This window comes from Indicator indicator, chromosome 1 (genome assembly GCF_027791375.1).
Source record: "Indicator indicator isolate 239-I01 chromosome 1, UM_Iind_1.1, whole genome shotgun sequence".
Taxonomy (NCBI): Eukaryota; Metazoa; Chordata; class Aves; order Piciformes; family Indicatoridae; genus Indicator; species Indicator indicator.
Window position 1 is genome coordinate 91036828 of NC_072010.1, and position 26300 is coordinate 91063127.

General features: G+C 44.8%; 2 protein-coding genes across 2 annotated transcripts in view; one reads left to right on the plus strand and one right to left on the minus strand.

Moving 5' to 3' along the window:
- The first annotated feature begins 883 nt into the window (after positions 1-883).
- Positions 884-6757, plus strand: UPK1B (uroplakin 1B). Its single transcript, XM_054385449.1, has 7 exons — positions 884-952; positions 1445-1645; positions 3151-3225; positions 3972-4082; positions 4376-4555; positions 5944-6027; positions 6707-6757. The coding sequence occupies exons 1-7, from the start codon at positions 884-886 to the stop codon at positions 6755-6757; spliced, it is 771 nt and encodes a 256-aa protein (XP_054241424.1).
- Positions 6758-19652: 12895 nt separating this feature from the next.
- Positions 19653-26300, minus strand: part of ARHGAP31 (Rho GTPase activating protein 31) — a 66294-nt gene continuing 59646 nt past the window's right edge. The window contains exons 9-12 of the mRNA XM_054381519.1: positions 25806-25865; positions 23857-24483; positions 23212-23525; positions 19653-22314 (exon numbers count right to left, since the gene is read on the minus strand). Of these exons, the coding sequence (XP_054237494.1) occupies positions 19849-22314; positions 23212-23525; positions 23857-24483; positions 25806-25865 (3467 nt within the window). The 3' untranslated portion in view covers positions 19653-19848. The remainder of the gene's footprint in view (positions 22315-23211; positions 23526-23856; positions 24484-25805; positions 25866-26300) is intronic.

A 26300-nucleotide genomic window follows, 5' to 3' on the forward strand; every position in this document is an offset into this window, starting at 1 on the left:
GTGGGGGATTTTTCCCTCCCAATGCACAGACATGCTTCATCCCTTTGAAAGCAAGTTTCCGTTGATGCTGGGATTGTTTCTCTAAGAGGTCTCACACCTCTGGCTAGTGCCTTTATGCTGTTCCTTCTGGAAGGGCATGAATTTGATGCAGGGTGCCTAGTCCCAGCCTGCAGGATACAACGCTCTCAGGAATTTGGTGGGAATGCTACTTGGCCTGACTCCCATGAGCCAGCTGCAGCCTGAGCTGCTCCCTCTCTCCCTGCCTCCCTCAGACCTGACCAGGAACTGGGGGCCCAGCTTCAGTTCCCAGAATGGGTGGGGGATGGCACTACCCTTAGCAAGGTGCTGCTAGGCCACATGCTGTAGATATATGCATAGGATACAGCTAAAGCATCATGGTTACCAGTATGGCAGTGCTGACCAAAATGAAATAGCCAGTAGGGGGGATAGGACACCCTATGGTAAAGCTGGCTGCTTTGGAAGAGGAATGAGGTGAGAGTGCTGAACTTGTTCCCTGCCCATCTGGGTGTAGCTGGGTGTTTCTAGACAGATGGAAATACAACATCATGAGCTAAGGTTTGCATGGGTGCTGTTGTGGTGATGAAAATCCTATCCAAAAGAGAGCTGGAGACATTAACTGCCCTCAGAGTGGTCCAAATCTTCTGTAGCTCAAGTATCAGGGAGAGATCAAGTTACTAGGTTCACACCTGGGCAAGTTTCTCCTCTGAAACTACTATGAAGCAAGGGGTACAAGGTGTACAGACAGGCAGGGAGGTCCTGTCTATTCTCCTCCTGAGGGATAAAGTCTGTTGAGTGAGGCTTATTTTACTGGTCTAACTGAAGACTGTCTTTTTTTTTTCACAGGTTGCATGAAGAATTAAAGATGGCAAAAAGTGATGATGGCATACACATCTTGCAGGGTCTATTAGTCTTTGGAAATGTGGTCATTGGGGTAAGTGAAGTGGGATAAGTATGGGTGGAGGTTTCTTTCCAGCATGACACTTCTTAAAACAGCAGTTTCTAGTCATGAGATCCCTCTCCACGTGTGAAGTCGATATATAAATAGACCATTAAAGGAGAGCTGTGCTAGCTGATCAGTTGGGTGGGGAGGGGACAGCAAACAGCAGCAGGGGCTGATCCAAAAGACCAACATGAATTCTAGGGGAAGAGCCCTTGCTGCTGACCAACATTTTTTCAGCCACCTACCTCTGTATAGTGATGGGAAAGGTTCTGCTAGTTCTTTCAAGTCTAAGCTGGATGAGCTTTACTTTCAATTCTTCTTTGAAGACACAGTACAAGAGATTGTAGAGTTGGGCAGAGGAGATGAGTATCTCCTGTTTGTCAGGAAGTTGAACAAAAGGAAAGAGGTCTCTGTCTTTCTCTTTTTCTGTCATTTCTTTGAGGAAGCTTGACCTAATGGATTTCCCAAACTTGCACTTCTCAGATGTGTGGCATTGCCCTGACAGCAGAGTGCATCTTCTTTGTGTCCAATCCCCATGGTCTCTACCCTCTCCTGGAAGCCACAGAAAACAAAGACATCTATGCTGCAGCCTGGATTGGCATCTTTGTTGGTTTTGCACTCTTTGCTCTGTCTATCCTTGGTATCATAGGAGTCATTAAGGCCAACAGGACCTTGCTGCTGGTGGTAAGTTTGCCTACCTATTGCTGTCAAACTTAAAATATGATGCTTTATTTTCACTGTTTTCCTTGATAATCATCCACTGATAAAACCAGCTTTTATTAGTGATAAGAAACCAAATGCTCTTGATCATGCCTGTGGTCTCCCAAAAGGTGACTCCTGTGAAGACATATGCATGATATGTTCCTGAGTCAGACTCAGGGAATTAATGGCCATAGCCACAAAGGAGGGTTAAGTTGACTAGCCTGACCCTGACCTTGCCCTGAAGCAATGCAGAAGCACTTATGCAATCAGATGCATCTGGGATGAGGGTTAGATTCTTGTTTCTCCCCACCCCTTACTGCCTTTCAGCTGTCATGTACTATTCAGTTTAGAAGCTGATAAGTGGTGACTCTGTAGGAGGTATTAGTAGGTGTTAGGATAGCAAATATGGGTGCAATTGAGAACATTAGACATCAGCAGGCAGGCAGAAATTACAGGGGTGGGGACAGACAGCTTTGGATAAACCAAGAACAATGTTAAGATGTGACCAAATCTCTGTACAATCTTATTTACTCCTTTAGGTTGGCAGTGGCAAAACATAATTGGTGCTTGTGTTAAGGAAGGGTAGAGCAAAAAACTGGAAGCATCTTTCTCTTGGATTAATGTGGGATGGCAGTGTCTCTGTTTTAAACAAGAGACACGTGGAGATTTGAACTCTTGCGCCAGGGAATTTGTCGGCAAACAGCTGAGGGAAGAGAATTCCCTTAACTCTGAATTTTGGTGTCTTGGCTGAAAAACAGGGCAATGGTATAGAGGATAAGAAAGGCTACAAGGGCAGAAGCTGGGGTAAGGAAACAAATATCCTGAATCCAAGAAGAACATTATAAAATGTGGAACAAGAAATAGAGACACAAGATCTCTGAAGAAAATATGGGAAAAGTTAAAGTGACTGTGGTGAGAAGGGAAGAAAAACAGTGAAATAGACTATGAGAGGGCACCCTCAGGATCTGTTTTCCTGAAGGAAATTTGCTTACAAGGTAGAGGTGCAGAGGAAATCTGAAGATGCAAAAGCAGGAGGATCTGAATGACACCCTAAATTCCACATTCTGTTTCCCAAAAGTATACACTTTCCTGCTTGGAGTGAACAGCTTCTTGCTGAAAAGCTTACAGCTGGCAAGTGGAAGGAGGAGACACAGCACAAGCATATGCTGCCAATGAGATGCAACAACAACCAAAAAAAGGCAAATGCTATTCTAAGACATGGCAGGCAAAGTATTTTCTATAGAGCTAGAGTGGTATTACTGTCATGGTGTTCTGATGAAATCTTATCTGTGAGATGGAGAACAATTCCAGTCATACACCTTCAAGAAAGGAGATTGCAAACTGAAACAAGCACAGGGAAAGGCTACCTGAATGGGGCATGGAAAGCACTGAGACTAGGATAGCCTTCAAAGGATTTCAGGCTCAATCTTGAAAAAAAGTGTTTAACTGTTTCTCCAAGAGCTAACTCTACTGTCCATCTCCCACAGTATATTATTTTGATGCTGATCACTTATGCATTTGAAATGGCTTCCTGCATCACAGCAGCAACTCACCGAGACTTTGTGAGTATTTCTTTCCTCAAGTATTCTTCCAATCATGATGTGAAACACTGCAGTTCTAGGGCACAGTGGTCCTGTTGAGTATAGTAAGTGACCTGTGTGGTGGTACCCGTGTAAACTCAAAAGGACTACTGCAGAGTTAGAATAAGGCCTCATATGAAAGGTCTCCAATGACATTATTTTAATCAAGGAAATAACTTTTTTCCTTTTTGACACAGTTTTGTTATTTGTAACATTTTTAAGTGCTTACAAACTTGTTGTGGATGAAATACCAGTAGGGGTTAGCTAAACTGTCAACACACACAGAAGACAAATATTCAACATTGCCCCAGACAGTGCTTCTAGTGAGGGAAAGATTTTGTGGGTTATTGGAGATACTGGTAGGGAAGGAAATGACTTGTGGTGATTTAGTTCCAAGTAACACATCCAGTGTAACCTATAGCTACTGCACGTCACCTGTGATCCAACATCTGGCAGAGCCCTGCTTAAGAGCTGTGCTCTAGATTTCCTTGAGCACACCATTCAAAGATGGTTTTGCTGCTTTTGCTCCTCACAACCTGCTCTTTATCCTCCTGGGTGTAAAACTGGGGGAGAAGTGGCATTCCTGTTCACCAAAAGGACACTAAAATAAGCAAACAGACCTACCCCAAATAACCCTCTATTTGCTTCACATGGCCACTTATTTACATACTTTCTGCATTCTTCTCTCTGTTTTTGGTTGTTTTTTTTTTTGTTTGTTTTTTCTGTAGCTCACTCCAAATTTCTTCCTGAAGCAAATGCTGGAGCGGTATGAGAAGTCAGGGACAGACAATAACAATGATGAAAGGGTTACAGAAACATGGAATAACCTCATGCTTCAGGTAATAACACAGAAAACTCTCACTAATTGCTAAATGCTCTGCAGCCCTGGAATTTCAAGTCCCCCTTCGGGATGCTCAGTAATGTAGAGGACGGTATCTGCCTTGATCCTTAAAGTCATGCTACGCTCCCTGTTTTGCTTGTTTATCAGATGGTAAACTGTCAAAGGCAAGCACTTCAAAAAATCTCTCCCATAAATCTGTGGTTAAAGCCTAACTAGCCATGTGGAGGGTCTAGCTGTGTGGGGGGCTGTGACCTGACCCCATAAAGACCATTCCCTTCTCCTCTCCCACAGAAGAAGTGCTGTGGGGTGTACGGCCCCTTTGACTGGCAGAACTACACGTCTGCCTTCCGCACCAAGCACAACGACGCCGACTTCCCTTGGCCACGCAATTGCTGTGTCATGAATGCCCAAGGGGCTCCTCTCAACCTTGATGGCTGCAAACTTGGAGTCTCTGGCTACTATAACAACAATGTAAGATCCTCTTCGCTTTAATTAATATTTGTTGGTCAACAGCACCTTGTTGGAAGGGAAGAAAATAATGAATAGCTTTCCTCCTCCAGTGTAAGCTGTAGGTGTTCAAAAGATTTCTGGAGGAGAAACAAAGCCTGGTAGGATCCTGACCATTTAGCCTGGAAAAGAGAAGACAGAGGGGATCTTATAAATGCATATAAATATCTAAAGGGTGGAGGTGATGAGGATGGGGCTGGGCTCTTTTCACTTGTGTGCAGTGAAAGGACAAGATGCAGTGGGTGCAAACTAGAACACAGGAGATTTCACTTGAACTTAAGGATTAACTTCTTTACTTTGAGGGTGCTGGAGAACTGTATCAGGCTGCCCAGAGAGGTTGTGGAGTCTCCTTCTCTGGAGACTTTCAGAACCCATCTGAGTGTGTTCCCGTGCAGCCTGATCTAGGTAAACCTGCAATTCTTCTTTCATTAAACTTCCTCTCCTTGTGATTTTGCACGCTTTCTTTGAGAGCATGGCTGGTTGTCATATCCTTGGCCATCAGCGACTAAGAGCACGGTAAAGAGGATGATTTGTGGGACTGCAGATAAGATCATGAGCAATATCCAGAAGAGAGGGACTTTGAAGGTGGCAGAGCAATGGAAAAGACTGCCCAGAAGTGTTGCAGTGTCTCGTTCTCTGGAGACTTTGAAAACCTGCCTGGATGTGTTTCTGTGTGATTTACTCTAGGTCAGCCTGCTCTGTGAGGGCTGTTGAACTAGATGATCTTCCAAGGTCCCTTCCAACCCCTACCATTCTATGATTCTGTAATAAAGACTCTCATAGTCAAGAGATAACTGTTTAGAAAACTCTCCCAATGCCACCAGAAAGAAATGACTTCTCCAACATGTAGATGGACAGTAGTTAAATCAAACTTAACCCAAACATAAGGGCATGCAATATGAGTGAGCAAGTCAACAGTACACCTCCTCAAGGTAGAACTTCTCAGTAGACTAACTTGGCCTGTTTAAACAAATTGCTGGGTCGTGAGCATTAACTTCTGCACAAACAGGCATTTGTAGAAGGTGTTCAAGTTTCCAAATTTACCTGTAGCTTTTTGATTCTGAAGGTCAACTCTATGTTGGTTATGTTTGGTTATATATGTAGAGTTTGCAAGTGGATGGCACAGGAAGTTGTCCTAGAAGTGTCTGAGATGGGTCTACTTTGTATTTGGAGATAGAAACAGGTAGGCTCTCTGTTAGTTTTCAGTAAGCCATGTAGCCCTGGCTTGTTTTTTTGAGACACTGTGAGCTGCCCAAACAGCAGACCCTCAGTCTCTCTTAGAGGTGGATGAGCTTGTCACCCTGCGGTACAAGCTCAGAGCTGGTGTTGATTCATTCATGTTTGTCTTACAGGGTTGTTATGACGCTATTTCTGGGCCAATGAATGCTCATGCCTGGGGTGTTGCCTGGTTTGGTTTTGCCATCCTCTGCTGGACTGTGAGTATTTAGTATTTGCCTTTATTTCTTCTTCTCTTATCTTGCTATTCCACACCCAGCTGGGAGGGGATGGAAGAAAGGAGTGACACATTTAAAATGTCTGTAGGTTATTGCTATTCATTCATCACCAATCTGCCTACAGCCAGTTCCACTAACAGGGCTACAAGGTCCCCCTCATTCTAGCTGCCACAGGGAAGGAACTAGGTGTCCTTCCTGCCTGCTGTGGCTTGCTGCCATCTCAGCAATACAACAGAATACACACAGCTTGCAGACACTTCTTTTACTTTATATATAACACACACACATATATGTATATATATATATTTTTGAGGGGTATTGGATCATCTACATAGTAATCATGACAGATAATTCAGTTTCTAGTGTGAAGACTTTGCATGAGTGTTTTAAGCACTCAGGGTTCAGCAGCTTTGTGACAGATAATCCTCAGTGAGCAGAGTGTTCCTGTCAAATAGTTAGGGCTGCACATATCTCACATATCTTCTCTCTTCACTGTGAAGCTTCTGTGCAGATAGAAAGCTTTAAGCTTTCTTTGCTTGAACGGACTTTGCTTATCAAGAACTTCTGTTGCTCTATCCTACTAGTGGGACTAAATGTGGCTGGGGGAGAGATGGGGAGAAAAAGTGAAGAGCAGAGAAACTTAGTAGTCTTGTTGTTTCAGTTCTGTGTCCTCCTTGGTACCATGTTCTACTGGAGCAGAATTGATTACTGAAGGCCCAGCATCCTTGGCGCTGTCCTGAAGCACCATGTGAAACTGCATCTGTTCATCTCATGCTCCATCCTTCTTGTACCATGCAGGATTTGAAGCTTTCCCACTACCTCTCCCATACATATTTTTGCCTTTCTAAAAACTTGGCACACAGAGATGGTGACTCCAGAAAAGAATCTTCTTGTTCTTTCTTTGCCCCTTGTTCTGCAGCCTTAGTGCCTCTTGGCTGAGGCACAATCCTTCTTTTGCTGTGCAAGAAGTCCTCTGAGCATAAAATAAGATGTGGTTGGACTTGATGATCTCAAAGGTCTCTTCCAGCCTCCTCAGTTCTGTGATCCAACGTGGTCTGATTTGTTCTGCGGTGACATCAGAAAGGAAAATGTCCATATATGCTTGTTCCAGAAAAATCTCTCTATAAAACTAGGTTGAATGTAAATCTCAATGCTAAAGACTCTGGCAAGGGCTGTGTGAGCAAAATATAACCTCCTGTGACCACTAATGACAGATGCTGTAAGAGAGAACTGCAGACCTCTCTAATACCCTTTATCATTCAGCTTCTGTTCCTAGTCTCTGTCACTCCCTGCCTTAGAATAAGGCAGATTCTCTAAGAGTTTGTGTCAGCAGTAAAGATATGTCACAGATAAAAAGTCTGTTGCTAGTCAAGCCAAATGACAGGTCACCTCACTCCTCAGCAATGTGCTGCCTGTATTCAAGCCTACCTCCTGTCACTGATGAAACCACTGCATGTGCTCCTACCTTCAGAAGTGCCAGTCCAGAAAAAGCTTCACTTGCTACCCAGTGACTCCTTCAAGAAGCTGTTACATACTTCACACAAGATTTCACACATCTGTGGGCTAGAATATGTGCAGAATACAAGGGGTTCTGTACTGTAGTTGGCTTTGAGAAAGTGGCTGTCCCATGCCCCTAGATTACCATACCTCTTGCTTCAGTTATATGCATGTATATGGTCATGTCCCCTGTGTAATTCCCCTTCCACATCCCTGGATCACATAGAACAAAAGGCAAACAACGGCAATGAGTAACTCTTGAAGGAAAATGCAAGCACAGAGTTAATTGAACCAAATCCAGTCCTTGTATCAGTAGCTACAGTTCTCACCCAGTTCAATAGGGGCTGTTTACTTTGGCACAGCCTGAGCTGGTGTCCTTCCTAGTGAACGCTTTAGTTACATGTGTCATGTGAAATATGCTCCTGTATAGAGCATTTTAAAGTGAAGCCTCTTCCTAAGGTGTACTGGTTCAGGCCCTGACACTTGCCAGCTACCCTGATTCTTTGTTTTTGTATATTCACCAAAATATTAATTAAAAAGTAACGGAAATGATTTTTTTTTCTTGTTCCTTTTTTTTTTTTTTTTTTTTTTTTTTTTTTTGTGGGGAAGTGCAGTGCTACAGAAACTCTCTAGCTGAATAGTCCCTTGTTGAGTTCTAGGGGACAGAAAGAGGCAGGCTTAAGGGTGAATACCTTGAGGAAGAAATAGATCCCTGCAACATTGAAGAGGTTTTCTCTACGAGTGTGCCTTCAGAAAGGAAAATCCCCATGGAACAGCCACTCTGCTGGTTCAGTGGGAGGGTGACTGTCTTGGAAACCCTGGAGTCAGCTATTTCTTAAGGAAATTATTCTTCAGCAGGGTTTTTTTGAGACTCAAGGTAGGTATAGAACATGCAGGCCATATATGCCCATGGTCTGGGTTTGCTTTTGAAATGGGGGTGATTCTGGGGCAGGGGAAGCTGTGTGTACATTGCTGAAAGCTACAATAATACCTACATCTGAAGTAATCTACAGAGGATCCCTGCCTGCTGAAGTTAGGCAGCAACGGCCAAGACTGGGTTGTCTGCTGCTTGCCATGAACTGCAAATCCCTGCCAATGGCAACTGCAGAGAAGAGAGAAATGGGGGAGGAAAGACAGTGCAGGCACACAGGTTCTGTCCTTTCTTGGCCAAAGCCTTCCAATAACTCTTCAGTCATGGAATCCTTCATACTGCACTCCTACATGAATGGCTCTTGCTCGAATTCTTCCTGACACTCAGGTAAATCTGCAAATGGCTGAAACAACTGGCTATGGGACTTTGTAGGGACTAGCAAGGCCTTCTCTTTATGGATGTGGCTGGAGATATAGCCTGGAGAAAACTTTAGGAGTACAGAAACAGGTGATTTAAAATATTACTTTCTTCCTTGGGACTTTTTGCTTCAGATCCCAGTCTGAAGGTCTCTTCCTTGCTGCTACATCTAAATGTGATATCATTATAGTACTGTGCTCAATATAGAGAAAATGCTGCAGGATTTTGAGGAGAAATGGAACTGAGTCTACTTTGAATAGAGTACTGCAGTATTAACTGCTCCAACCTGTTGAAACTGATACCACTGACCTATTGCATAAGTGGCAGCTTAAGCCAATTAAGTTTGGTTTCTTCAAATTTGGTTTCTGCTTCTTAATCTTTGCCTTCACATTGCACTGTATGATTCATGTTTTAAAAAAATAAAAGCTGTGATGAACAAAAGATCCAGGAAATGGTGGATCTGTACAGAAGTTCTACGCATGCCACATTGCAACCAGAAAGAGACAGCTAAATCTACCTGAACTGAGGAAGAAGACAAATACTGGACTGATAGCAGAATCATGCTGAGCAGGCCAATGGAAAATCCTGCACAGCTTTTTCTGGTTTTTCAGCTTCTGAAGGCTGATTCCAATCCCTGCAAGTTCCTTACCTGCGATGCCAGGAGAGCGTGAGGAAGGGATGGAGTCTGTAACAGGAATGGTGGTGAACTGGTTTACACGTGAAGAGATCCTGGTCATTCTTAACTGTTTAGATTGCTGCCTAATGGTATGGATGTATGTGGTCTTCAGACAATACACATACATACATGAAAACTGCTGGACTAAGATATCATCAAGAAAAACAATTCTCCAGAGGGAAGCTGTGTGGTTTGTTTGCAGATTTGCTCTGTGTATTTGTCTCTGTAGATGTGAATATTCACAGCTCCCTCCTAGCAAAAAAAAAAAAAAGGAGTGTGTTTCAGTTCTCCCATGGACTTGTCCACTGTATTTTTAGATTATTAATTTATTGTAATATTCCCAACTCTGAGAAATTAGAAACTCACTGAGAAACATTCTTTATTCATGCTTGACAGAGCAGCATGGCCTCCAAGCCAGTAAGAAGCCCAAATCCTCATCTGCCCCCCTCCCATGCACACGCAGATGTAACCTGATGCCTTTCACAGTGTTGAATGTTTGCGGCTGGCAGTACTGAAGGTCTCTGTTCTTTCGGGCAGTGGGGCAATGTGGGATTGCCTTTGTATATTTTATGCCTTGCCCATATTTTTCCAACAGACCTTCCTGCCCCTTCCTCCATTCCCTTCACTTCTTTTGCATGAGTCTTTTTTTTGCACAGGCTCTCCAGGACACATTTCTTCTTACCTTGCTGGTTCATATACAACATACAATGTCTGTGCTTGCATCTGGCTACTCACCTCACTGCAAAAATCAGCAGCCAGGCTATTAGAGGCATTCAGTATCCTCTGACTCAGATGATTTATTCATCAATCCTGCTCACTGTCCTTGCATCCTTGTCTTTCACATTCCTCACAACAGGGACTTGTGCCAAGCAAATGTTTATTAGAGCCAAGTATGTCCTAAAACTAGCTCATAAATGAAGACTCCTTATCCCATCCCTTGGCAGCCTTGCCCTCTTTGGCAACTGGGGAAAGCCTCTGCAACGTGTGGTATGCTGGGAACCTCCTGCAAGAACTCTTCCTGTAATCTCAGGCATCTGTCTTCAGGAGATCCCACTGTGCAGGGATGACTGCTGAGGGTTCATCCTCAACAGCAAAAAAAAAAAAAAGTGAGGGTGTTTCTGACTGTGCCAGCTTGCATGTGAGGTGAAATTCCAGCATAGACAAGGTCATCTGCAGTTCTTGCACACTCACTGCTTGAGATAAACTCTTGGAGAGACCTAAGTGATGAGCAGTGAGCTGCTCTCGCTACTCAGAGACTGTGAGTGAATGCAGGACTGAAAACCTTCCCTCTGTATTTTTTCCAAGGCAACACTCACCTTTAGCAGGGTACTCTGTCTGGCACAAAGGCTGGAGAAGATAAACTCAAGCCACTTCAAATAATCCCTGAAGATAATCAAACTACCCTTTTTTACATCTCTCTTCTGCCTTCACTATCTGATTCTCCATGTTTAAAGCAAATTATCTATCAATAAAAAAAAGTTAATGAAGCAATTTATGAGTACCTTTTTTTTCTTTTTTGATCCTAACTTCTTCCTGAGTCTTAGAAAGGAGGAAGGAAAGAAGTAGCTACCTGACATTTTTGAGCCAGGTTCAGCTCTATGTTATGGCTGGGTTAGGGTTTGTTTTTTTGAGGGGTATTTTGCTTTTTCCTTTTTGAGTTTTACTTGTCTGGAAACTTTCCCTGTTTAATAATCATCATGTGTGTTATTGTCCTTTCTCCAGCTTTGGTTGTTCCCATGTTTCTGTTTTTTTGTGGTTCATTCCTAAGCAGCTACTAAGTTTTCTTTGAAGTAATTTCCTCTCACTGAATTCAGCTATTTCCTGGTCTTTTCAGCTAATGGATTTAAATGATAGAGAGATATCTGTTCCCTGGAACAGATGTACTATGGAAGACAACAGGTTCAGTGTTAAGATGTATCTGGAACTAAAGTACATCACATTATTCCTATGAATTTTCAAGGTTTGCAGAAGATATTTCATCTAACACTCCAGTTTGCAAATGAGATGTGAGAAAATATCTATCCTTTTTTATTATGGAGTGAACCAAGCATTCTCTTTTTAACCCTCATGCTCTAGCTAACTTTTGGGGGCATCAAGATGTGGCTAGGTCTGAGCTTTGCAGCTCCCATTCATTTATGATCATAGAGTCATAGAATGGGCCAGGTTGGAAGGGAACTCCAAAGGTCATCTAGTCCAACCTCCCTGCAGTCAGCAGGGACAACCCCAACTAGACCAGGCTGCCCATGGCCTCATTGAGTCTTACCTTGAATATCTCCAGGGAAGGGGCTTCAATCACCTCCCTGGGCAACCTGTTCCAGTGTTCCACCACCCTCATAGTGAAGAACTTCTTCCTTAGCTCTGAAACTGTTCATTCTTTACCTTTGTGGTGAGACATCTTCTTTGAAAAGTTTATCCTGCTCAGACAGAAAATTAATTCTGCCCTCCTCCATCTTAACCATGATGATTCTGTTCTTCTTCTTGTTGTTGCTTTGTGCCACCTTGGCCTAAACCTCTCCCACTGAGCTAAATTTACAGTCATAGAACTGCTTCAGTTGGAAAAGACCTCCAAGGTCACTGAGTCCTACTGTCAACACCACCATGACCGTTAAACCATGTCCCAAAGTGCCATGTCTACATGTTTTTGAACACCTCCATGGATGGTGACTCCACCAGCTCCCTGGGCAGCCTATTCCAATGCTTGACTATGTACAATTCCTTCCATGCACTGCCTGCTTTCCTTTTTATGCCAGTTGACCTTCAGCTCCATCCAGTGGGATACCAGGTAGACATCTCCCACAGCTGCTGGACTCCTGTGTTGCAAGAAGGATGCATGAGACATTGATATTAAATGCTCTTTGGCACTGGTTTAGATTGTTTCCTGATTAACAACCAATTTGGGGACTTGCTTAACCCTAGTTTTAGGTAAGCTGAAAGTATCCAAGCTGTTATAGCTGGTGCTTCCAATACAACATATACAGATGTTTGTCCTGAGTCAGACTTTCAAACCCATCATAGGGATAGGAAAGCAGACAAAAGGAACTAGCTGAAATTGTGTCCAAGCACTTCCACATGTTTATGCACCCTGGTTTAGGGCACAGAGATGAGTAGAGCATAATTATTTTTTCAGTGTGCCTTTTGCTTAATTTTCACAGCCACGGGAATGCTGGGGGAGCAGTTTGTGATTCTTCTCTTGTCTTATGGCCAAATCATTGCTAGACTCTGTGGCACAAAGAATAGAAAAATACCATTTCTCAAGCACCACTAATAATCAGCTATGGCTAACAACAATTACAGAGGTCAGCAGACATGGTTTTCTCTCCCACTTTGTGTGCCAGTTGCCATGGTAAGCAGGAAGCACAACCCAGGCATTTTCCTAAAGGGAAACTGAAGTCATGAAGGAGGTAGGGAAGAGAGTCAAGCATTGAATTCAGCTGCTGAGTAGTGAAAAAATGTGTTTTATTTAACCTAATGATTCATCTGTTTTTTCTGGGTAGAACAAAGAAAAGGCTGAACTGCAGGTATGCTCACTGAGGCTTCCTAAGAACCCCTCACATTTTTCACTCTACCCAAGGTAGAGTAATGGACAGCTACTAATAATATTCACTTCCGTGCTACTGCTCAGAGATTGGATCAATGAGGGCACTGCAAGCACCCAGAGAACCAGGAACACCTCTAGGGACATGACTCCATCACTTCCCCAGGCAGCCTGTTTCAATGCCTCACAACTCCTTCAGCAAAGAAATTTCCCCTAATATCTAATCTAAACCTCCCTTGGTGCAACATTAGGCCATTTCCCCTCATTCTATCACTCAATACTAGGAAGAGGAGACCGACCCCCTCCTCACTACAACCTCCTTTCAGGGAGTTGTAGAGAGCAGTGAGGTGTCTCCTCAGTTTCCTCTTCTCCAGGCTGAACAATCCCAGTTCCCTCAGCCACTCTTCACAAGACCTGTTCTCCAGACCCCTCCTCAGCTTTGTTTCTCTTCTCTGGATATCTTTCAGAACATCAATATCTTGTAGTGAAGGGTCCAAAACAGAACCCAGGACTGAAGGTGGGTTCTCAGCAGAGCTGAGTACAGGGATAAGATCACTTCCCTACGACTGCTGGTCATACTATTCCTGATACAGGACAGGATTCTGTTAGCCCCCTTGGCCACCTGAGCACACTGCCATCCTCAGATGGCTGTTGACCAGCACCCCAACGTCCTTTTCTGCTGGGCACCTTTCCAGGTACTCTGCCTCAAGCCTGGAGCATTCATGGGGTTGTTTTGACCCAAGTGCAGGCCCCAGCACTTGGCCTTGTTGACTATTGTACAACTGACCTCAACCCATCAATCTAGCTCGTAGAGTTCCCTCCTGCCTTTCTACCTTCAAGATTTGGTATCTTCTGTAAATTTATTGAAGGTGCACTCAATCCCTTCATTCTATCTTGGCTTGCTCTATACAATCACTGGGATAAAAGTATTTCTATATTCTGCTGTGTGTTTCTCGTCATTACCACAGACAAGGCAAAATTTGGCAGATGTGCTAAATGGGAGGACACGGTTGTGCATCACTTAAACTTTATCCTGGAAGAAATAAAAATGGTAAGACAAAAGATTAATTTTATCCTCAAAAATGAGAAAACATTTTAGATAATAGTAATTCTGCAAAGGTTCCCAAACCCTCACTTAATTTTCAGAGCTGCAGAGCAGCTGCAGAATCATAACCTCCAATATGAAAAGTGTGTGATCAGACCCTAATTCTTATTCCCATAGTCAAAACCCAGATAAACATAGCTTAGTGCCCTGGCCACTCACACAGCAACAAAAGAAGGGTTCAAACTTCATATCAGAGGAAGACAAACGCATTTGCACTGCACTTACAAACCAAATCCAGGAAAAAGAAACATTCCAAAGCATCACTATGGCACAGGTCTGTTTTTATAAAAACTCCAGTTTAATCTCATGGCCAAGACCTGGCAAAATGTCACTTTTTTTTTTTTCTGTTGGATTTTTTTCCTTTTTTTTTTTTTTTTTTAAGTAATGAGGCACATAAGTAATAAGGCAAGTCCACACAGAAAACAAAGCTTAACAAAAATAAAATCCAGGACAAATAATCATAACCTGCAGCCAGCGGGATGGGGACAGTCCTTTTCACAGTGTTTGACTTCCAGCCCTTCCCTTAACCTGGCAGCAAATAGTATTTCAAGGGGACCAGTGCCTACAAGAAGAAGTTCTACGATCCGGACTGCTGCACGGAGCCCTCAGGAAGCACTTGCCTCTGCTATCCTTCCTTTCTAGGGCTACTGAAGTCCTGCTCCATCTTCGGTTGAATTCAGTGGCAAAGATTCCTATTCCTTCTTGGAGCAGAATTAGTTATCGCAAAGCTTTTACATTGATTATGAACAAGCAAAAAGTAAATCAAATCAGGATCAGGTACAGCTTCTCCCCCACATCTAGATTTACTTTAGATGTGGAGAGAAGCAAAAGGAACAGCTGCAAAACTTGGGCATGCTTGAAAGGTAATATATACTCAGTAGATTTTTTTTGCATTTTCAAGGATTAGGGAGAAGCTTGTGTTTTGAAGCTAAATCAGTCCTTGCTCTCTGGTCTTCCCCGATCTCATCCCTCCTCTCCCGGGACATGATCCAGCTCAGGAAAGCAGATTCAGACCTTCTGCCCACCGGAGATTAGCCAGAACTCATTAGCTTCTCTTCTATGGGCAAAAAGCCAGTTGATCTTACACCCTTGGTGCTACAAAAGTTGCAGCAGAAAACTGTTCTATGCATCAGCCAAAGTCACACAGATGTGCAGGATTCTGTTTCAGCAATTCCTTAATTTTAATTACATTTCCTTTTTAATATATTTATATAGAATATTCTTATATATATAAATTTAACACAATATTCACCACTACAGGTATTTCAAAATTCATAAAGAAAGAAAAAAGACTTTGATTGCACGACTTGGACTCTGGATAAGGGAAAATGTTGCAGGGCTTTATGGATGCTCTCTAATTCAGACTTTGATTCCTTTTAAGCTCTAAAGGTGAATAAAGAAACTCTTCAGTATTCCTGAAGGGATAGTAATAGGATGGACAGCTCAGATGAAATGTGGTTTACAAGGCAAAATACAATCCTCATTTCTATTTACTCTTCTGCTAAGAACGCAGCTCCACATAAGCTAACATTATCCATGTCCTTCCTTTCCAACAGGGGATTCCCATTTTTGCCAGCCTAGCCATTTTGCTCTGAGTTGCACTTAAGAGGAGCTGCACAACCTCCCTGAACACATTGGGAGTGTAAGTGGCGTTCCAACACTTGTCTCCCATTTTTAAAAGTCCGCATGCAACATGTTGGTGATGTCATATCACGACTGAGACTGGGGTCATTGGCAAATCTGGAAATGGCTTTTACACTCTTTGCAGTTTCAGACAGATTGAAATGTACTGCAGGATCCCTGAAATGATCCCTGAAATGATCACTGCAGAGCTGCAGCTGATGTCACAATCTGTTTGGGAAGGTCTTTTCTGTAACACCAGACTTAGCTCTCCTGTACACAGGTCTACAGATTCTGTGCTGGATTCATCACCTGTAAATCTGATCTGTCACTCTCCACAGCGCTTCACAGAAAAAGACAAACCCAAAACAAGCAAATGCCCCAAAATCCTTTCTTAAAATCTCTGGTCTTGCAGAGTTGGGCTGGAAGGCAGGAGTTTATTATTCACAATGGAACATTGCAAAGCCCTGAACTTCAGAGGAGCTTCCAGTCTCAGGTTCAGCCCCCTACTGAAGTATGTCAGAGGACAACCTAAGGACCCTGAAGCAAGGATGACGTCAGGTCTGATCCTGAATGAGACCTCATAGAGGGCTTAATAAAGGTTGGTCTCAGGAAACTCCAATCACACAGCACCTTTCAATGGTAGATGGTTTCTGTCCTCTGACTCTTTCCAGCTATCAGTCTCTGGTCCTTGAAGTTGACTGCAACTATCAGTATCGACACAGATCCATCATCGAGCATTACAAACTGCAGAAGTCTGAGCTGGGAATCACTGCACCTGTACAATGGTCTCTTTGCAACTAAGCAAGTTCTCTCAGCTCTGCTGGATCTGGGACTTTATCTCAGTGCTCTTGATACAAGCCCATGGAACTGTGGTGATGCGTTTGCATTAAGCCTGTTTGGCTAGGCTCTTGGAAGTTTGATACACCAGCTGAAGGCTAGAGATTAAACTGTAGGTAGAGGTGAGATCAAGCTACAGAATACAGATGTCGTTACAACATCTCTGCATCATTGAACTCCAGGATCTGTTTCCAAATTCTGACATACCCTTAAAAGTACAGTCTGAATGCATATTTCAGTTGAAGCTGATTTTTAATATTAAGTAAAGATTTCTAATAATTTTGTATTGCAGGAGTGTTACCACTTATGCCAAAAGCATTATTGTTTACTGGAACGCTTTTAAGAGTTGTGACAGTGTATTATATACAAATTGCCAGACCTCATTTCTTCTTTGTAGATCAGTTTATATGAGAATAAGAAGAGAAAACAAAAAAGAAAAAAAAAAAGGAAAAAACAAAAGAAAAGGTTTTAAGGTGCCAAGGTTTCATCACATTTACTTTTTCTTTCAACACATTTTCCCATGAGTTTGCTGGCTCCTTTCCAGATGCCCTGGCAGAGAAAACTTCTAGGAACTGAGAGAATATAAATCCCTGTCCAAATTAAACTATTTTGTCAATGCTAAAAAAATCTGGGCATCATTTTCACAACTTTTTCTTTCTCTAAAGCCTTACCACAGTCCCCCACATCACACCTTCCCAAGTCATTTGCCATTGACCTAGCTGTGGTGGTTAAAAGCTTTCCCATGAGGCAGTAAAAAAAGGCTTTTTGGTGCCATGTAAGTGCAGCGCAGATCTGTGCTAATGATGAGGAGCATAGAGGATGGGAAATGCCCTAGTTTTAATGGGAGGATGATGACACAATTGTCACAAAGCAGCGTTTTCTGGACCTGCTGTCCATGGCTTGCCTAGGTAAAGCATAGGCTGACAGCTGTGAGAGAACATGGACCCCATCAAGAACTCCAGGCTCTTGTCTGGTTCTCCCTCAACGAAGCTGACAGCACAGACTGGGCTGTCTGCTCTGTTCCCTCTCAGTGAGGAAGGAGTATAGTGAGGATGATCAAAGACTGCAACTGGTGACTTGGAAAATCCTTCTTGTTTTACCCCACTCCCTTTGGATGTGGTAGGAGAAAATTCTGAAATATGCTGAAGATGCCTCCCTTGCATCTTGTGTGTCCAGAACTTCTCAAATGAACTGTGTCATCTTTCCACTTTGGCAATCAAAGAGTGCAGAGAAAGCACCATATGGGCTCTGGGCTCTGCAGCCACAATGACAGTAATGAAGTGGCACATACAGCACAGACCAGAGGATCATGGGTTGGGTTTGCTAACAATCTGAAAATGACAGTTCTTCAAAACAAAACAAAACAAAACAAAGCAAAAACAATTAAACATACGTCCATTGAGAAATTCTGACTGATGCTTAGTGGCTATCACACTTCCTACAAGATGTTACTTGCTTGAATTATGGACCATAATACCCATCTGCAGGCCTACACGCTCAGACATCTCCATCAATGATGGCCCCTGCAAGCACCATTAAAGGGACAACCTCAGTGCAGGGAGCAACACCTGTGCTCCTGTCTCCTCTAGTTCCTCCTCACTAGTGATACCTAACAGTGACTGGGCAACAACATGGGCTGTACCTGACTTTGCAATTGCATGTGGTCATAGAACAGGCAATTGATGAGTTGGTGCTGAATGTAGAGTTAGAAGCTTTCAAAAAGAAGCTTTGGGTCTATTTCTGTAGCAGATGGTGCTTATATGAACTTATATTTTAACAGCCCCTCACACATAAACACAGAATTTCAGAATGGTAGGGGTTGGGAGGTCGTCTAGTTCAACACCCCTGGTAGAGCAAGATAGCCTAGAGTAAATCACACAAGAACATGTCCAGGTGGGTTTTTAATGCCTTCAGAGATGGAGACTCCACATCATCTCTGGGCAGCCTGTTCTACTGCTCTGCCACCCTCCAAGTCCCCCTCTCCAGATATTGTTCATGATCTGTTCTGCAGTCCCACTATCACCCTCATTACCATACTCTTAATCAATTGGAAAGCAATGAGGGCCAAGAAGATGACAACCAGCCATGTTCTCAAAAAAAAATATAAAATCACAAGGAGAGGAAGTTTAAAAGAAGCAGCACCTGGGGATATGCCACATAGTGGCAATGAAAGACCAAGGGTCAAAGATATGTCAGTCAGGGTGCAAGAGAGCAATAGCCTAAGGACATGCAGATCAGAAGATTCTCTTGCTTTTCTCTGTTGTTGGTAGCATGGAACACAGCTTGAGATAGTTGCAGAGGTGTCATCTGGCGTTAACCAATGGTGAAAAGAGTTGATACTGGCCCTTGTTATGCACACATCTTTGCTTTCATTGATACTGGCCTAAGAAGTCTCTACCACTGGACAGCCAGCTGCACACTCATTCTACAGCCACACAGATCTTTTCTGCCCCAGGAAGGTGTGGCTGAGCACAACAAAACTCATGTGCAGGACTTGGAAGATTAGAAGAACAACTAGGTGTTTCCTGCCCAGTGACTTTTGTTCCAGCTCCTGCACATGCTGGAAAGAGCATATCTTCGACGCAAGGACAAGAGCTGGAGGCAGCAACTTCAGGTCTTATGTTTGTTACTGGAACATCCTTGAATGCCTCACACCTTGTGTGACTTGCTCATGCCAGAATTATCTTCCTCTTCAGGTATCCCCAGCCTCCTGCACTCTTTATTTACACTGCCTAAATCAGAAAATTGAGATGGATATGTGTGGTCCTTCACTGGTGGCTGGGAGGCAATGGAAGGAGATCCCAAACATCTGGACTTACCTCCATAAGCAGACATTGTGCCCCTGCACCTTGGGCTGCAACGCTTTGAAATAGTGTTTCCTCCCAGACCTATTATCTATTTATACCCAGATTTATTTTTCCTTTTTTTTTCCATAGGGAAGATGAGACTTTCACAGGGCTTGTTAACAGTAAACATGAAAAAAATGCAAGTTCCCTGGGACTGGCTTACAAAAAAAAAGGACAAAAAAAAAAAAAAAAGGCAGACAGTGAGGGAGTAAGCAGGGGTGAGAAAGGGAAGGGAAAGCAAAACAAAGAGACTGTGACCCTCCATAACAAAATGCTTTGCAGGAAACTGAAAGGATTTGGGTCCATCTTGCATAAAACAATAGCAAAATGGCAACAGAGTTGGTCTTGAACACTCCCATGCCATCGACCACAGAAAAGGAGTAAAAGGAGCAGTTGCTATTCGATCTGCCTCCCACTTCGTCCATCCAGAATCACAGAGCGCCTCTGAGGCTGGTAAAAGCAGCTGGTAGAAGTCTCCAGTCTCTGACCATTCTTGGGAATGGTCATTTTGTTCCGCAGCGTCACTCCCTCGGGCGTTGTCCGCGAAGTCTCAGACAGATCCCCACAAATGGAACTTGAAGAGGTGGTCTGAGTGGGGCTTCTTATGGGTGATAGCATCACCCTAGAGTCTGCGGAAGAGGAGGGGTGGTCTATAATGGGGAAAGGGGGACTGAAGAGAATCAGACTCTGGGGCCTCCCAGGCCTAGATCTATAGGAAGGCTTGGAGAACCCGGATGGCCTCTCCATCTTTGAGGACTGTGGGTTATCTCCAGCTGTCTCCCCCTCAGAGGTGCGTTTTCGGCGCAGAACTGGGGCATCCAGAGCAGGGTAATGACTGGTCTGAGAAGGCTCCAGTGGAGAGCCAAGGCTGCTGTGCCAAGGACAGACTGAGTCCTTCTGAGCTGGGTCACTGTTTTCTTTCTCTGCCTTGGTTTTCTTCTCTGTCAGCGGGCTCTTGGGGGTCTCCAGGTGACTCCATGCCACCCGCTGTGTCTGCCTGATAGCCTGCTTGGCTTCTGCTTCCTTCTTCTCCACTGATGGAGTGACATTCTGAGCCTGCAGAGGCTGGGGGATCTGGGTGTACTGAATCTTGGGTGGTATCACAGGCACTGCTCTAGCCTGGCACATCTTGATCATAAAGGAGGTCCTAACTGCTGACACACTGACAGGGGCAGAGTTACGACGACCAGTGGTGGCATGGGCCACTGCCAGATAGTCCAAGTCTAGATCCATGTGGGCATTGAAATGGGACCCCCAGGGAACGCCTCTGTGGGCAGCAGGGCAGGCAGTGGGCAGGGATGGGACAGAATCACTGCATTTTACTTCTTTCTGTCCGTACAGGAGGTTCCCAGGGGCAGAGGGCTTAGACAGACTATCAAATGTGAAGAAATCTGGAGCTGGAAGGAGTGAATCCAAGTTGAGGGACGACGGCCTAGTCTTCAGCTTGCGAGGTGTTTCTTCACTTTTATTGCTCGGCTCTGACTCAGTGGCAGAGCACAATGCTTTGGTAACAGTCTCTCCTCCCAGGGCAGTGTCCTGAGATATGGATAACTCCTCCTTGGTATTCTTTGACTGTGAAAAACTTCCTGGACTATTTTTGTACTGTAAAGACAGCTCAGGCTTTGAGCTCCAAGGGTTTTCTTCACTCACATCTGCTTTCTTTTCCTCTGGCTCTGAAAGAGGAATTCTGGAGGGTTTTTCTTTCTCAGCTGGTGCTTCCTCTCTGCTGAGGGGGTACCTCAGCTCCTCAGGTTTCAAAAGTTCTTCTGGAGGATATGTGTCATTCTCATCTTGCTTAGATTTGCACAGACTAGAGGGGGAAATGGGTTGTGTTTTGGGCAGCTCACAAGTCACAGGCAGAATGTCACTGCATGGCTGCTGCTGGTCAGCAGCATCTATGAAAGACAAAGGGATAGTCCATAGACTCATCACTGTGTCTTTACTGTCCAGGGAGAGGCTGCGACTGAAGCGTGGTCTAAGAGAAAGCGAGGTCTCTGCTCTCTGGCTCTGTGGCTGAAACCCCTGTATTATCTTCTCCTGAATGTCCTTAAAGGTGGGGGAGTGGAGTGGACTCGTAACCCACTGGTGATCCTCCCAGGGCTCCACAAGTTCTAAGCTCTGCACATTATCTGTCCATGTATCCTCATCATCCTGGTCACCAGCATCATGGGTTCTGATAACAGCATTGCCCTCCTTCAGCTCCTGGATTCCAGCTCCACTCAGTGCCTTGGAGGAGAATGTATCCCTTTCATCATCACCCATTATCTCAGGCTTTTCCCTCTGAGTTTGGACTCTGGAAAGGCCATCTTTTTCCTGAATCTGGCAAGTCCTATCTCTTTCTCTCCCTGAATCTGGGCATGCTTCTTTGGAACAAGGAAATTCATCGCTTGGGGCGACATCATTAGATTGTGATTGACTATGAAGCTTCCAGTCCAGGGGAGGAGTGAGACATTCACTCCTGCTGTTCACCACTGGGTGGTGGTTCTTTGGTGCAGCTGTACCACTCAGAAGAGGACCTGGTCTGGGTAGGGCTGAAGCACAGCCCTGCTGTGCAACCACATCAGACTGACAGTTATGGAGGCTGTCCTGTCTTTCCATGCTGGTGACACCAAATGAAGGCACCTGAGTTGTTATCTGTGGTGTTTTGCTCACAGATTTCTGCTCCAATAATGCTGGACTCTGCCCTGGGCCAGAAGATGAACTACCTGTTTGTACTGAAGAAGAGGATTCAGAAATTAGGCCCATCCTAGGGACAGCTGTTGGCAAGAGTGAGATCTCTTCTTCAGGTTCTATGATTTTCAGTTCCTGCTGTATCTCTGGCCATAATGGTTCTAGAAGGGCATTTGCAGGGTCCTCCTCAGTCTGAAAAACAGAAGTAATGACCTATGACCTAGCAGCTCACAACATACCAGTAAAACTCTTTTAATTGTCCCCAAGCACCCCTTTTAATATATACAGGCTTCTGGATGCACACACTCATGGGTGCGTGCATAGTGACTGCTACAAGTGCAAGGAAGGAAATACATCTGTTAAAAAGTGTGTTTATGGAGAAGTTCTGAGGTGCAGCCAAAATGAGGTCTGGACAGATGTACTGAAAGAGTGAGGTGAATGAGTAGCTGGAATGCCTCTGCCTGTTTCTCTGCTGTTCCCATTCAGGCTTGCTTGGCCTCACCAGAGGATCTACATTCCCAAAATTGCACATGAACCGGGATGAATAATCTGTCACGGAGCTATGCCAAGAGGCTTTAAATAGCTGCCCAGAGATGAGTATTGCTGTAAGAAACTTGGTGGAAAAGCTCCACTAGAGATACAGAGGAGGCAAAAATAATAATAATTAAAAAAAAAATAGTTTGTAGAGAATGGAAGAAAAAAAGAAAAAAAAAAAAAAAGACTGTTCAGGCTGTCCAGGACAAAGGGGACAGCAAAAGTAGAAGGGGAACTCAGAGACTATGGGTCAAAATGCTCAGACAGCTGAACAGTATCACATCTGGAGAGTCTGAGCAGACACATACTGACGGCAGTTGTACAGTTACATGCAAGGAAGACTGAAATAGGACAGTAGGTAGTTGTGTAAAGATAAAGCACCAGAAGGTCGTGTAGACAGAAGTGAAATCGGTACACGGCCATCTCTTGGCCCTGCTTAGCTTAGGTCACGGGCTGAGTTTTTATGACTATGGACACACAATGAAGCTTTAAACAACCTCCCATTCACCACCACAACATTGACCCCCTTCTTTTATCTCATGCCTTCTTCCTTACCACATCTCCTAAGCGTGACCCTTCTTCTGTCTTAGCTGGCTCAGTCTCCTGCTGGCCACAGCCAGCTCCTGAGGAGATATCTTTCATCTTGAGCTGTCCTTGCTCTGCCTTGTTTGCAGGGAGTGGACCTGTATGAGCATCTGAGGCTGATGTTTTTTCCAAGACAGGACTCTGTTCTGAGGCTTGCTGAGGGCTGCCAGAGTTGCTTGTGGAGCTGCTTTGCCCATTTAAAGTCTCCTGATTTTCTGCTGCTGGCTGTGGACTTTCTAAGGATTCAGGTTTCTTGGCTGACACCAGCTCCTCAGGGTGAGAGCCTGGATCAGAAACACAAATGAGCGGTGTAACAACTTGTCACTGAAAATGTGCTCTGACACCAAGCAGTGCTGTTTCAACCCAATGCCAACTAACAAAGTTAAAGAGCTCCCTTTGGGCACCACAGGAGGTTGCTGGGCGACCACCCACCTCCCCAGTCTCATTACTGCAACAAGCACCAACCTGACCTGCTACTGTCAACACCCACCCTGCTATAGCTTAGCCTCCTTCCTGCTGCAAGAGCAGGCTGGAGCAACCTCCACAGCACTGAGCTGCAGGACACCTTCAGTAGCCTGACAAAAGTTCCACACCCACTCCTTAACACACTTTTACCTCTGGGTGTTGCTGCTGGCAGGGTGGGCCCTGGTTGTCTTTCCTTCCGCTCTGGCACCTGCTCTGTCCTAGTGTGAGTCCCTGCTTCCAGGGCAGAGGGGCTCGTGCTCTCAGCCACCAGAGAAGACAGCTCCTCCAGGCTGGAAAGGGAAAGCTTCTCCTTGGCTGGCACACGGCAGGGCGTGCTGTTGGTGCTGATGACTGCAGATACCCGCAGGGGAACAGAGACAGCGAAAGGCTCTGAGATGTTCAGGGCTTTCCTCTGGTGACGAGGGGAAGCCTCTAAGGGAAAGAGACTGCTTGGGAAGCCTGATTTGGCAGCTGTTTCAGAGGTGTAGAACATGCGACCCCCTTTGGGGGAAGTCTGCTCATTTTCAGTATCCCCTGCTGCCCGGAAAACCTTCAGCTGCTCAGGGGGTGACTTTGCCTGCAGTGTCCGGGGAAGACCTTTCTCCCCAGTCAGCTCTGAGCTTCCTTTGGCCCCCATGGCAGATCCTTCCCGCTCCCACTCATTCTCCTTGCTGAGGTCATATGAGCTTCCTGTGCCTCCTGTCCGTATCTTCATCACAGGAACGAAAAAGCCTCCAGTAGTCACTGTCCTTTTGAATCTGCTCTTTTCATCCTCCCCTAGAGATGGGAAAATAGGAGGAAGTCAGTGGGAGGTAAAGCATTAGCAAGTAACCTACCACTGTGAGCAGCCCTCTCCAGTCCCTTCAGGAATGAGTCCTGCCCTGATGAACACCTACGTTTCCCCAGAGAGATAGGGACAGCAGACACTGAAGATCTTCCCAGCTTTAGCCCCGGGGCCTGCTTCAAACTGGGCAGGCAGGCCTGGATAGGATGCTGTGCATTGGAAATCACCTGAGACTTTTTATTAGAGGTCCCTCAATTAGATGCAACCAAGTCTCAGGCATTGCCCACAAAGATCATAGCTCCAGGCTTTATTTGCCTGTCACTTATGATAGGAATTTTGTGCCCTGAATAACCAAGAATGAAACCAAAGTGATCCCACTGCTGATAAAGATGCAGATAGGCACAGAGGTAACTGTCAGGTGCATACACCATAGACTCCATGATCAGCATGAGCCAGCAATGTGTGCTTGCAGGCCACCCTATCCTAGGCTGCATCAAGGGTAGTGTGACCAGCAGGATGAGGGGGGTGACTCTCCCCATCTACCCTGCTCTAGTGGGATCCCAACTGGAGTATTGTGTCCAGTCCTGATGCCCCCAGCATAGGAGGGACATCAGACTCCTGGAGTGGGTCCAGAGGAGGCCATGAAGATGATCTGAAGGCTGGGGCACCTCCCTTATGGGGGTAGACTGAGAGAGCCGGGGCTGTTCAGCTGGGAGAAGAGAAGGCTCCAATGAGACCTAATAGTGGCCTTCCAGAAAGCCAGGATGGACTTTTTACAAGAGCTTGTAGTGATAGGACAAGAGGGAATGGATTGAAGCTTGAGGAGGGCAGATTTAGACCAGGTATCAGGAACACAGTCTTTACAGTAAGGGTAATGAGACACTGGAACAGGTTGCTCAAGGAAGTTGTGGATGACCTCTCCCTGGAGGTGTTCAAGGCTAGGCTGGATGACACCTTGAGCAACCTGGTCTAGTGGAGGGTGTCCCTGCCCATGGCTGGGGTGTTGGGACTAGATGATCTTTTAAGGTCCCTTCCAACTCCACTATTCTATGAATCTATGAATCTTAAAGGTCTTTTTCAACTGAAATGATTCTATGAGTCTATAAAAGACACAGAAAAGAGTAAAAAACAAATATACATGCCAATAAAGATGGGGGCACATGTCAGCAGCTGTAGCATAAGAGTATGAAGATACACAGCATGGTGAGATAAACAAAGAAACACCACCAAGTGCATTCATGTAAACATGAGGGCAAGCTGAGAATGCAGAGGTGCAATCCTGCACCCTTACTGTATCAGGCTACTGATGTCTCACCTTCCACTGGCAGGGAACACAGCGAGTCCATGCTCTTTGCAGGCCGAATAGTTGCTTTCTCTGTGGAAAATGAGTTTCAGAAGGAGACTTCAGATTTGCAGGTTTCAGCCCATAAAGACCAAATGCTACAGCTAGACCAGCACACCAGGCAGACATCGAAGTTATTTTCTATTTCCAAGCATTCCCCGCCCCCCGGCCCTGTATCCACACCACGTGCCTTATTACCCACAACACTTGTCCACACAGCTGGGGGATCTGCTAGTGCTAACAACAGCTTTGCACCTGCTGGACATGTGGAGAGCTATACTTAACCCGACCAGTCAACACCATCTCCACTGTGAAGCAGTTAAGCATCCCCAGAGCTATTATGTGCCACCGCCCTCCCCAATCAAGTCGTACTATTGGCTGTGGGGACTTTTTAACTAAATTGACATAAACACCTTCTCACCCTCCTGACAGCAAATGTTAAGTTATTTTTGTGTTGCACTCCCAGGG